This window comes from Rana temporaria, chromosome 3 (genome assembly GCF_905171775.1).
Source record: "Rana temporaria chromosome 3, aRanTem1.1, whole genome shotgun sequence".
Classification (NCBI taxonomy): domain Eukaryota; kingdom Metazoa; phylum Chordata; class Amphibia; order Anura; family Ranidae; genus Rana; species Rana temporaria.
Genome location: NC_053491.1, coordinates 230,219,883 through 230,232,832, shown reverse-complemented (window position 1 = coordinate 230,232,832; position 12,950 = coordinate 230,219,883). Strand labels below are relative to the sequence as shown.

At 39.4% G+C, this 12,950-nt stretch overlaps 1 protein-coding gene across 8 annotated transcripts in view; it reads left to right on the top strand.

The window, feature by feature from the left end:
- UIMC1 (ubiquitin interaction motif containing 1) overlaps positions 1–12,950 on the top strand; it is a 165,732-nt gene that overhangs the window by 141,946 nt on the left and 10,836 nt on the right. For 4 of the 8 annotated variants that reach the window (XM_040344406.1, XM_040344407.1, XM_040344412.1 and 1 more), the window contains 2 exons: positions 5,999–6,122; positions 6,591–6,651. The exons of 1 other annotated variant lie outside the window; for it this stretch is intronic. In XM_040344406.1, the coding sequence (XP_040200340.1) occupies positions 5,999–6,122; positions 6,591–6,651 (185 nt within the window). Of the gene's footprint in view, positions 1–579; positions 1,583–5,998; positions 6,123–6,590; positions 6,652–12,950 lie in introns of those variants that run through there. 3 more of the 8 variants (XR_005747931.1, XR_005747930.1, XM_040344409.1) reach the window with 2 other exon arrangements.

Genomic DNA, 12,950 nt, shown 5'->3' with positions numbered 1-12,950 from the left:
GGCTGTGCTTGACAGCAGCGGGAGCCATTTGCTCCCGCTGTTGTCTTAGCCAATGAGGGGTGAGAGCCAAGACACTCGTACACATCGCTGGATCGCGATTGAGCTCAGGTGAGTATTTGGGGGGCTGCTGCAAACAACATTTTTTTTCCCTTCATGCATAGAACCAATTTAATTTTCAGTGCGCTAAAATCTTACTGATGTTTTAGGTTATTGGGAATATACAACCATAGATATTTTGTTTGTACCACTGTAGCTCATTGAATCAATTTTTCATTTCTCCTGACCTGAAAAGTGGTGGAATTAAAGCAATTTGTGTATGCCTGCATGCCATTGGTTGGTATGTCATAGAATAAAGCAAAGGAAGAGTAAAACGAGATGCACTATTACTTCTTTTACAGTAATGTTCTAAAATGACTTGGACATATTTATTGGCACCCCTAGAAAACATTATCATTTTTATTCTAGTGATACTTCAAACTGTTATTCATATCATATGTGTCTTTTAATCATGTAATCAGTCAGCCTATTTAAATGAAGAAGTAGTAACTCTGCTGTTTGGTATCAATGTGTGCACTACAGTGAACATGGACCAAAGAAAGCAAAGGAGGGGGTTGTCTAAGAAGATCCAAGTGCAAATTATAGACCAGCATGTCCAAGGGAAAGGATGTAAGACTATCTTCAAGCATCTTGATGATCCTGTTACTACAGTTGCAAAAAATAAGAAGTTTAAGGTTCATGGAAGCATAGTCAATCCCTCTGAATGTAGCCGCAAGAGAAAAATCTATCCCAGATTGAACAGACGAAAATGTGCAAATGGTAGACAAAGAGCCAATGGAAATCTCCAAAGAGATACAAGTTAAAATCGAAGGTCAAGGTACATCAAAGCCTGATGGAACCATCTGTGACCTTTTGAGCAACAGTGGGCGCAAAGGAAGAAGACCCAGAAGGAATCCACAGTTAAAAAAAATAACATAAACATAAAAAAAAAGCTAGACTGGAATTTGCTAAATATTAACAAGCCACAATGCTGCTGAGAGAATGTCCTTAGGAAAGATGAGTAACTGGAGCTTTTTGGCCAAGAACTCATCAGCTCTATGTTTATAGACAAAACAAATGAAGCTTTTAAAGAAAGGAACACTACACCCACTGTGAAACATTGAGTGAGGAGAGTTAGTTTTGCTGCATTTGGAACATAGTGATTTGAATTTGTGCATGAAATCCCAATACTATCAAGGAATTTTGTAGCAAAACATGCTGCCCAGTGTCAGAAAGCACTGTCTTGAGCCTGGTACACGCTATTTGTTTTTTCCCATTCAACCCAGTGGGCTCCCCCGCCAGAAGACTTCAATCAGCGCTATCCATCATCGGCAGATGGCGCTGATCGGGACTCGTTTGGCTGCTGGTTTTCCCAGCATGCTCAACCAACATACACACAGGTCGCGGATGTCAGATGTGTTTTTTTTTTTTTTTTAACCAGCAAATGTCTCTCGACATTCGGTCCATGTGTCCCTAGCTTTAAAGGAGTTGTAAATCAAAAAAATATGTTTTGCTGAATTGACTGTTTATAGGGTATAGAGACATAATAGTTAACTGATTCCTTTTAAAAACAATTAAAAATAGATAAAAATCAATCATATAATGTACCTGTAGTTTCTAGTTTAGTTTTTGCATGTTGTTTCCTGCCTCTGCTGTCCAGAGCCACAGAGCCAATACAGGGCAGTGATGGTTTGGAAAAATAAACTGATTGGTGCTGAGGGGTTTGTAGAGACACAGTAATCACACCTCCTTGATTAGTGACAACAGAGAGAAAGCTCCCTGTACTGTGGTTATCAGGAAACAGACAACCAGGAAGTGTGAAGAGTTACAGCAACTTGAGAGCAAAAACGAACAATGAGGACATGAAAACAGCACTGCATTAAAGTAAAGGAAGCTATTAAGATAAAAAAAAAATTACTTTACAAACCCTTTAATCTCAAGACATGCGTGTGCCAACAGGATACTTATCCAAAATACAGCTAAAAGCACCCAAGAATGGCTAAGAACAAAACATTGGACTATTCTGAAGTGGCCTTTTATGAATTGTGATCTGAATCTTAACATCTATGAAAAGGGCTGAAACATAGAATCTGGAAAAGGCACCCCTCGAACTTAAGACAACTGATGCAGGTTGCTCAAGAACAGTGGGAAACACTACTGGTTGCCATGTGCATCGAGAGCTGCAGAAATCACTTGTTTGCAGTGATTGCCACTAGAGGTTGTACAACACATTATATTAGTTTTTTTTCATGGTATTTTCATTTGAATAGTCTGTTAAACCAAAAATCACTTTTTTTCTTTTTTTGTATTAACAATTGAATGGATGCCATTTACTTTTGTCCGAAAATAGTGGGTGTTTTTTTTTTTTTTTTCATGAAAGGGTACCAACACATTTATCTATGGCTTTATACACATGCAGTCAGCGTGACTTAAATGGGTTACAGTGCCTCTTAAAGGCCTCCAGACATTCTGTAGTAAGGAGAACTTTCCCTTATTTCTGATGGAACCCCTAGAATACTTGTCCAAGAATTATTCTCCAGCATTTACACAATTATTTTCACACACGCTTAAAGTATTACTAAACCCATGACCCTGCATTCACTATACCTGGTCTAAACAGAACATGGAAATGCAATAGTTTTAGTACATATAAACTGCTAAATACAATTTCTTATTATCGGTAAGAGCAGTTTTGTGACTTCTATCAGTGTTTGGTTAAAGCTTGTAGGAGGCATTTTCATACTGCTGTCACTTTTCTAAAAGGCTGCAGGATCCCTGACCCTCTGTCTGGACAGTGCTGATTGGCCCTATGCTGATCACATGCACTCTCCAAAGAAAAAAAACTAAGCATGTGCAGCTTGTCCCCTACCCTCTGTACTATCCGAAGTTGGGGACACTGGAAAAGGGAGGAGTCGAGAAAACAGGATTAAGCAGCCTTTTTACGTAGTGCACAAGAATAACCCCTTAGGCTCACTATTGAGTATAACAAGCAAGCTTTACTGCATATACACACTGATTTTACTGTTGTGGGTTTAGTAACACTTTAAGATATAAGATTTATGCATTAAGTTAGTACACACTGTTTGTCACAAGTTTATGATCACCAAGCTTATTTTTCAAACTTACATGTTCAGACTAGGTCATGGTAAAAACCGAAGTAATTGCTATCATGGTGCATTATTACCCTTTGTGTTGTCCAATTGAATCAGAAGCAAAGGCTTTATTGGTGAGGTCTCCTGTATAGCTCCTGGCAGTGGAGAATGATGCACTTGGTGTAAGACATTTAAAAAAGCTAATTGCTATTTCAGGGTCATCAAGATATTTACTCCCCTAAAACAGTTGTCCTTTAATATTCTTTAGGCCTTGATCTCTACATTTTAGAAATGTGTTTTGTGTGGAGCACATCAAGGTTGGAGCATTTAAGATACAAATCCCATAACTCTTCTAGATAACCGTTTTTCAATTCAAGACACAGGTGTCCCTAATTCACCCAGCATGACAAGCCTCATATGTGCTCACTTTTCCTGCTGTGTTCTGTTAATATATTGTTATGGCAGCCTCAAGGATTTTAATATACTTTTCTTCCTGCTGCTGACAGAGATACAGATAATATACACACAGATACACGTGGTTCACGCTGCTTGTCAGTTTAATTTGCCTCAATGTATATATTGTGACAAATCACTGACATTCACCGTACAGCATTACAAAATTTAGATTCCATGGATTTTTCTTTTTTGCTGTCAGAGATATTAAAGCAGTACTTACTTTGTGGTCTACCTGCAAAAGATGGAACCTACAGTTTCCCATGTTACATTCTCACCAGTGCAAGCCCCTGAAACATGTTAGGATAGCAGCTGCGTGAAAAGCAGGAGAGCCTGTCTCCCAGTACTTGGCCCTCCTACTCTTATGCCTTGTACACACGATTGGAATTTCCGATGAAAAAAGTCAGACGGAATTTTCAACCGTGTGTGGGCCCCATCGGCCTTTTTCCCATCGGAGTTTCGAAATAGAACATGTTTTATTTTTTTCCGATGGAAAAAAATCCCTATCGGAAATTCCGATTGTCTGTGTGGAATTTCGGAGTGATTTTCCAGCATCCAAGGGGATCAGACAGGTGTGACACATCCATACTTAAATTGATCCAAGCTGTAACTATGCAGAAAAAGCCATACCTTAACTTTAGCTTTAAATTAATAAGGAGATTTAATCACTTTAAATATTAGAAATTGCCTTTCATTTTTCAAATGGAGATGTGGAATCTGTAATAAGGTTGTTATCAGGTCATGAATAGATTTTACGTGCTGAAGGATTTTTCTATATTTTTCTCAGTCATACATCTACATCAAAGAACATTTGTACTTAGGTGGGAGCATCTTTCCTGTATTTGCTGGTTACTTAGAATGAAAAACACCAGGATGGTTATGCAGCTAATGCTGCATACTAATAATGGATCTTCTTCTTTCTGAATGGTTTCCTGATTTCTGTTATAATCTCATTTTGCCATGAAAGGACAAAAGTTTATGAACTGTGGCTTATGAATTCACTTTCAAGTAGTAATTATTCATGAGTTAACTCTTGCCGGTTTATTATTAATACATGTTTCTAATAATGGCATTACAATTTATAGACTTGATGGAGAGAGATGTATGGTAAAGCATTAGGCTGAACAATTCCAGCTCTTTCAAAAGGGATTTTATAGTGCCTTTTCTTCCAAATAAACATTCTACTCAAAACTCTTATTAAAGTAAACCTGACCTGACCTAAAATATATCTAAGGTGGCAACAGTACATTAAATGTATGTCTGTAAAAAAACAAAACAAAAAAAAAATGTTCAGTACATCTTTGCAATACATGCACTTTTATCAGTGTTTTATTTCTTTAAAAACATTTCAGATACCAAAAAATTAATGTAGAAATGTAGCGATCTTGTTACTTCATGAGCACTTTATCTCAGATGGACTAAAGTTGCAAGCAGTTTTATTAGCCCTGTCCATTTTCCGTGTTGAAATATGCATATATTGCAATTGTTAGCAATTAGATATGATGGCAATTATAGATGTGCTGCAATTTTTTATTTTTTTTTGCCCAGACATACACTTTAAGTGCTGCACATTGCAATGCACTCAAGTATCTGTGCTACCGTGTTTCCCCGAAAATAAGCCGTAGTCCGAAAATAAGCCGTAGCTGGATTTCGACGCAAGATCGAAATATAAGCCATTCCCCCGAAAATAAGACGTAGTGATGGGATTGTCGAATCCCCAAAAATAAGACGTAGTGATGGGCGTGTCGTATTCGTAGCGGCGCGGTAAACAACACGTGATAGGCGAACTGTACTGGTGCGGAGCTCAGGAGCTGTAAAGAAGTCATGCAGCCCTTATCTGCTCCATCGTGACAGCTGCTACGGTGACCGGCTGTCCTCAGGGGAAGAAGTAAAGCTGCTCCCCAGCACTGACCACCAACAGTCTCACACCCCACACAAACAAATGTAGATTGTTGTACCATACTTGCCGGTAATACAAATAAGACACCCCCCGAAAATAAGCCATAGTGTGTTTTCTTGAGAAAAAATAAATATAAGACGGTGTCTTATTTTCGGGGAAACACGGTAGGTTTAAACTAAAACTCTGTGTGCCTTTTGAAGCCCCCTTCAAGGTCCAGGCTGTACGTGGGGCCTCAGCATCTGCTCAAGTCTAGAATAAGCACTGCCTCTTTCTGTCACAAAATACCCCCCACATAATTCAGCTGTCAAATGCCAGAGACCCCTCTACCCACAGAACATCTGGCAATTGAATGACAGCAGGGCCAGTATTTGAAAATCTAGTCTGGGTTTAGGATCCATAGGGATCAAGTTGAAGACTAAAACATGGAACTTACAGGCACCATGTCACACACAAGATCAATTTATTGTCCCATGTGTGGTGTGTGGACTCATATTTTCCAATCTCTCTTCCTGGGTAGGCTGGAAAAATGCTATCTGTGTAAATCACTTGTTCCAATAAAAGATTATCAAACGCATGTGGACAAATGTTTGCAATCTGCCGCACAGGAGACCCAGGGAACCCAGATGCTAAAGGGCTCTAAGGTAAGTGCACGTACATCAGTGATTAGTAGATGGTAACTTTAAACATGAAAATTGCATTTGGATGAATTAAAGTGGTTTAATATGGTACATTTAGCCAGAGTGGATCCAACAGTTTAGCAGATCGTTCAATGCTTCCAAATATCTTAAATGCCGAATTTGGACAAAGAAATTACGTTTCTGTCCCCCAAATTTAACGATTAGAGCTGCAGTAATTTGTGAGAGACTTTGCCTTTTCTTTAATAACACTACCTATCGCACTACAGTCAAGGGGATTAAATTTGACAGACATCACACTGCAATCACATCAGCATAATGATGTGGAGAATTTGCAGCAACAGTGAGCTTTATGCCTGAAACCAATATGGTTTTGGTGTAATTTCATTTGATTTAAGCACCATGTCTACGCATTTGTCAGGTTTTATGAACGTTGCCTGTTTTTGACAGCTATGTCCCCCACTTCTCTGGCAGGAAACAGAACGAGAAGGCAGACTCCTAAACATGCTGGAGCAGTCCGAGTCCATCTCAGCAGGTATAACATGGAATGGGAGAGGTGGTGCATGGCGATTTGTAATGAAATTGTGATTGTTGGTTTCACAAAAATGGTTGGTTGGAAAATGCAGTTAATCTGTTAATGGGTTTTTCCTGTGCAAAAAAATTACATTTACATACGTATGATGGTGTTCTCTTGAATAATGCATACAGCATAACGCATGCTACATAATGTTTACATTTCTGTGGTTACATAGTTTAACCACTTCAATACCAGGCACTTTCGCCCCCTCCTGCCCAGGACAATTTTCGGCTTTCAGCTTTGTAGCACTTTGAATGACAATTGCGCGGTCATGCTATACTGTACCCAAACTACATTTTTATAATTTTCTTCCCACAAATATAGCTTTCTTTTGGTGGTATTTGATCACCTCCTGAGGTTTTTATTTTTTGCTAAACAAACTAAAAAAGCAGACATTTTTGGGGGAAAAAATTTTTTTTCTTTAGTTTCTGTCATAAAAAAGTTTTTTTCCTTCACTGATGAGGTGGCACTGACGGGCACTGATAATTTGGCACTGATGAGGAGGCACTGATATGTAAAATTGATAGGCGGCACTGATATGCAGCACTGATTGGTCACAGTTGATCACGTCCTTACTACGATCAGAGATGCAATGTGTCAGGCTGACACACAGCACCTCTGATCGCTGCGCTGCGAGCCAGAATGTTGTTCTGCTGGATAACAGAACCACTTTCCAGCCGTCAATCTGCGGGAATTAGTTAATGAGTAAATTTAAATAAACCTACTAAAATGTAGTGGAAGAGTATTAAACTGTTTTGTTTTTTTAATTGCTACTACCAATGTCCGGATGCAGTCTACAGTTTATTTTTAATACCTTGGTTTTTACATTTGTATAATCAATCCCAGGTTTGTTGATGGATTTCCTGTATTTATATAATGCAGCACTTTAAGGTATACATAGAACCTTTTCGAATTGCCCCAATGGAGTTTTTACAGTGTAATATCCTTATTGCAGTCATACGGGTACATACGGGTACACATGCGCACACTGCACTATGGCTGGGAGGTATTACCACATCCCCCTTACAATCCTGACTTCGCTCCAAGTGATTTCCACCTGTTTGGACCTAGAGCTGGGCAATTTTGGCCCCCAAAAAAATCTGTGATTTAAAAAAAAAATCGATTCATGATTCGAATCAAGTTTTTTTTTTTTCTGATGGACACCGCACCGGTCTTAAGGAGCTGCGGGCAGGAGTTTTTAGGTAAGGCCGCAGCTTCGGCCTAGTCTGTCGTGATCCTTGGAAAAGGCCGCGGACTAGGCCAAAGCCGCGGCCTCGGCTCTTTCACACGTCCGATCCGTTCGTCCGTTTTTTGGACATCCGTTAACGGACCGCAATGCTTCCCTATGGGCTAGCGTCCGTTAGCAGATGAGCATCCGCTAACGTCCGTTAGCATCCGTCTGCGTTCAGTTCCGTTTTTTTGGACGGAAGAAAGCCCTATTTTTCTTCCGTCTAAAAAACGGAACGGCCGAAAAACGGACGTTAACGGATGATCCGTTTATCATCCGTTCCGCTAACATCCGTTTTTCTATGTAAAAAGCCCCCAAAAAAAAAAAAAAAACGGATGGAAAAACTGATGCAAAAACTGATGAAAAACTGATGAAAAACTGACGAAAAACTGACGAAAAACTGACGAAAAACTGATGGAAAAACGGATCAACTGATGAAAAAAAAACTGATCTGAAAAACTAAGTGTATAAATGTAGCAGAGGAGTATGTCAAAAAGTAAATGCAGTTTGCATTTCTTGTAATTCGTTTTATTATATAAACTCAAAAGTCACGTATTTTTTTTGTTAGCAGAGGCCCCATAGAATAATGGTGGGTGTTGCGATTATTTATGTCACATTGTATTTGCGCAGTGGTTTTTAAAATGCTGTTTTTTTTTGTTTTTTTTTAAATACACTTTAATTAATTTTATGCACACAAACACAATATAATACCCAATTTTTTGTTAAAATATAAACGATGATGTTAAAATTGTGTCTGCCCATGGAATGGCACCAAACTACAGTCCTTAAAGTGGAGGTTCACCCTAAAAACTCATTTTTTACATTAAAAAGTACAATAGTAAGTACATTTCATTTCGGCAGTTTTTTTTGCTCTGTACTTACCTTTATATCCGGATTTTGTCCAGGGCTTCCGCGTTCTGACGACTCCAGGACTGGGCGTTCCTATCCCAGCCTCAGGGTTCCGATGCTTGCGGACTGGGCGTTCCTATCCCTTTGTTGGATGATTGACGGCTTGTGAAACAGGTGACCTGTCGCACAACGCACATCACCAGATTTCCGGAAATACCCGAGCTAAGAGTCGGCACTATACGGCGCTTGCGCCCGCCGTGTAGAGCTGACTGCGCAGGCAACGTATAGTGCCGACTCGCAGCTCCGCTCTTTCCCGACTTCTGGTGACGGGCGTTGTGCGACAGGTCACCTGTTTCACAAGATGTCAATCATCGTACGGAAGGATAGGAACGCCCAGTCAAGCAGTCATCGGAAGCCCTGGACAACATCAGGATAAAAAGGTATGTAACAAAAAAAAAAACTGCCGAAATGTATTGTCCTTAATATGCTGGATCTGCTAGATGCAATTAAATTTTTTTTTTTTTTTGGGTGAACCCCCGCATAAAGTCGTTCTTCATAGGCAACACTTCAAACCCCTTTACAGGTTGACAATTTAAAGATACACAGGAGGTCTGGTGTTTGTATTATCGCTTTCACTCTAAAGTTAGCGACAATACCTCCAAAGCATTTTTTTCTTTCCTGCTGCTGGCCTCACTCTGGAGAATGCTATTCAGAGGAGGCATTGGCCTGTGTGGCTCTTGCTTTCTACTACAGCTCCAACATTACAAGTAGTCCCTGTGCATTGCACCCTGTTTGATGCTCTGGAATGGCGAGTCAGCAACCCCAGACCACGATCTTTCAGTCACCTGTTCATGATCTACTGGTTGCTGACCACTGGTTGTAGATTAATGAGAAAAAAATGAATTTAAACAACTGCAGCATCAGGCTGCAACATAACAAATTTGGAAAAAAGTGAAGGGGGTCTGAAAACTTTGGGAATGCACTGTATAACCCATGTGAAATAAGAAATCCAACAATTTCCAAGGCTAAATCCCGCAAGCACTTTTACTGTACCAGGGAGGGGTCCTGCGTGTAATAGGCCGTAAAGCGATAAATAACAGTATACTGCAAACTGTAAAGACTAAAACTTTGAACATAAATATGGAGTATTTAATGTAAATAAAGCTTGATGGCTATTCTTTCCTTCCTGCAACAAAGATGAAAAAAATGTCTCAGTCCACCAGGGAAATGTACTATAATTTAATGAAAACATACTGGAGTGCTGAGCATTGTAATGGATGTTTAAGATGACTGGGTTTTCTTTCTTTCCCCTTGAGACCTTTAATTTTGTTGCTCATTTTAGTTTAAATCAGACACTGTCATTTTGTGCTACTTGTGTTGTTTTTGTAGACCCTTGACCACAAGAATGTAGTAGAACCTCACTTATTACTTGCTATATAATTTCCCCAGTGAATGCTTGTTAATGAAAATCATTTTCACAGACTTTTCCTCCATTTATATTGGGGGGGAAACAAGGACATAGCAGAGTTAGCCACTGTCATTACAAAAACTGTGTTTTGGAAATCTGGCTTCTATTATTCAGTTGTCACAGAGCACAACGATGAAATGGAATATAATAGGGGACGGCTTTGAACCGAACAGCCATCATAAGCAACAGATTTTACAAATTTATAAAAATAATTAGGAAACTGCTCGAATCCTGTGAACATGCTTATTGACAACTTGAAGGAGAATTTCAGTCAAGCAATCGGAGTTGAGGGGCTCAATCAGAATATAGATATTACTTGATGACACTCCCATGCAGAGCATTTTTGTTTACGGCCCATTATACTTTTCTCAAGACTGTTGAGACATCATCTGACAGATAAAGGCTATTTGACTATTAATTTTGAGAATGTTATCCAATTGTAATTTGTATCCAACCACCTGCACATGTTTAGATCATTTTGCTGTGTGAATATTCATAGATCCTTTAGTAAATTAGCTTCAAACTGTAACAAGGGCAGACTTTTTTGGTATAAAAATACTTATTACAGTAGTTTCAGCATTGTGTCAACAATTAAGCAAATTTTTACTTGCCTTCTATCCATCCAGACCTATTTAGATGAAGGGTTTGTGTCACTTGGCTCAAGAAGTTCCTTTGGCAATACCAATACCAAAAACCAGCAAACACAAGCACGAATCTTAAGCAGGGACTCTCGATCAATGAATCGTCAGCAGATGCACACGATATATAAAAATATAAATGCTCCATATAGTGCATTAAGTGTGTAAAAAGTTTATTAAAAACAATTAATATTGCACTTGCAATGTTGCAGATTAAATAGGCCTTTAAGTCTGGTGTGCAGGCCGGTGCACAGACGCACCCCTCCTACTGGGAACCATATGGAGCACGAGGTGACGTCAGTGCGTCACTCCGCCCTATGTCCGTTTCATAACAGCTTACTTTGTTCAGGCCCCTGTGACACGGGTTTGCAGTTATTTGTTTTAGTATCTTTTAGCGCAGTTTCTTTCCTCCTTTTTTCCATTAAATGCCAGATATCTGAATGACAGGAGGTCGTTATAAGATGTAAAGGTGAATGCCTGTGTCCACACTGTATTTGGGGTACAAGGGAGCTGCACAGGAATTTGAAGAATAGCAGTCTGTTACCACTTTGTCAACGTTTAAAAACTGGGTAGACTATGTGCTACTCTGTACTATATGTGCTCAGTGCAGAATGGGTGCTGGTTATTCTTTTGATTTATTAAAACCGTGTTTCAAAAAAGTAATATAATTTCAAATAATCTTGATTTTTTTTTTTTCTACAACCCTAATTCCAAAAAAGTTAGGATGCTGTGTACAATCTACATAAAAACAGAATGCACTGATCTCATGAACTCGTATTTTATTCACAATAGAAAATATATCAAATGTTTAAACTGAGAAAATGTAATGTAGCTTTGAAATTGCTGGCAGCAACACGTCTCAAAGTTGGGGCAAGGCAACGCAAAGCTGAAAAAATGTCAAACAATTTGAGAATAATGTTCCTCAATGTCAAATTGCAAAGACTTATCATATCAAATATCATAATCCAGTGCGTAATATCAAAAGATTCACAGAATCTAGAGAAATACGGCAAGGAACAAGGCCAAAGCACAATATTGGATTTCTGTGATCTTCGAGCCCTCAGATGGCACTGCATTAAAAACGGGCATGATTCTGTGATGGACATCACTGCATGGGCTCAGGAATACTCCTAAAAATCACTCTGTGACCACAGTTCACCATGCCAAGAAAGCAAGTTATAGCTATCATGCAAAGAAGAAGCCATATTCGAATATGATCCAGAAATGCTGCCGTCTTTTCTGGACTAAAGCTCATTTAAAATGATCTGTTGCAAAGTGGAAAATTGTTTTGTTGTCAGACAAATCAAAATTACATTCTTTGACAACCATGAGTGCTGCATCCTCTGGGCTTAAGGGAAGGGGGACCTTCTGGCTTGCTATCAGCACTCAGTTTAAGAGCCTGAATCTCGGTATGGGGTGCATTAGTGCATATGGAAAGGCACCATCACTGCTGAAAGATATATCCAGGTTTTAGAGCTGCATATACACCCATCCAGGCATCATTTTTTTCTGGGAAGGCCTTGCATATTTCATACTGCATCTATGACAACAGCATGGCTTCATATTAGAAGAGTCTGGGTTCTTAACTGGCCTGCCTACAGTCCAGACATTTCACCAAAGAAAAATATTTGGCATGTCTTAAAGTGAAAAATACGGCAAAGAAGACCAGAACTTTTGAGCAGCTAGAATCCTATATCAGACAAGAAGGGGACAATATTCCATTCTCAAAGCGCCAGCAGCTGGACTCCCTAATTCCTAGATGTTTACAGACTGTTAACCACTTGTCGCCCACAGTACTTGTGGACGGGTGGCACGACCAGGCTCATCGGTTTATGGCACTGACGCGCCCCCTGGGAGCAAAAAAAAAAATTATATTGTGATCAAATACCACGAAGGAAAGTCCTGTTTGTGTGAAAAAAAGATAAAAAATGTAATTTGTGTACAGTGTTGCTGTAACGTTACGCCGGATATTATTTGAGAGTTAGGATCTCAACTGCGGAGACTACTCAGTTTTGGACCCAGGTTTCACTCTCTTGTGTGCAGAGAGTTTGGAATCCTACCATCACAGTCTCAG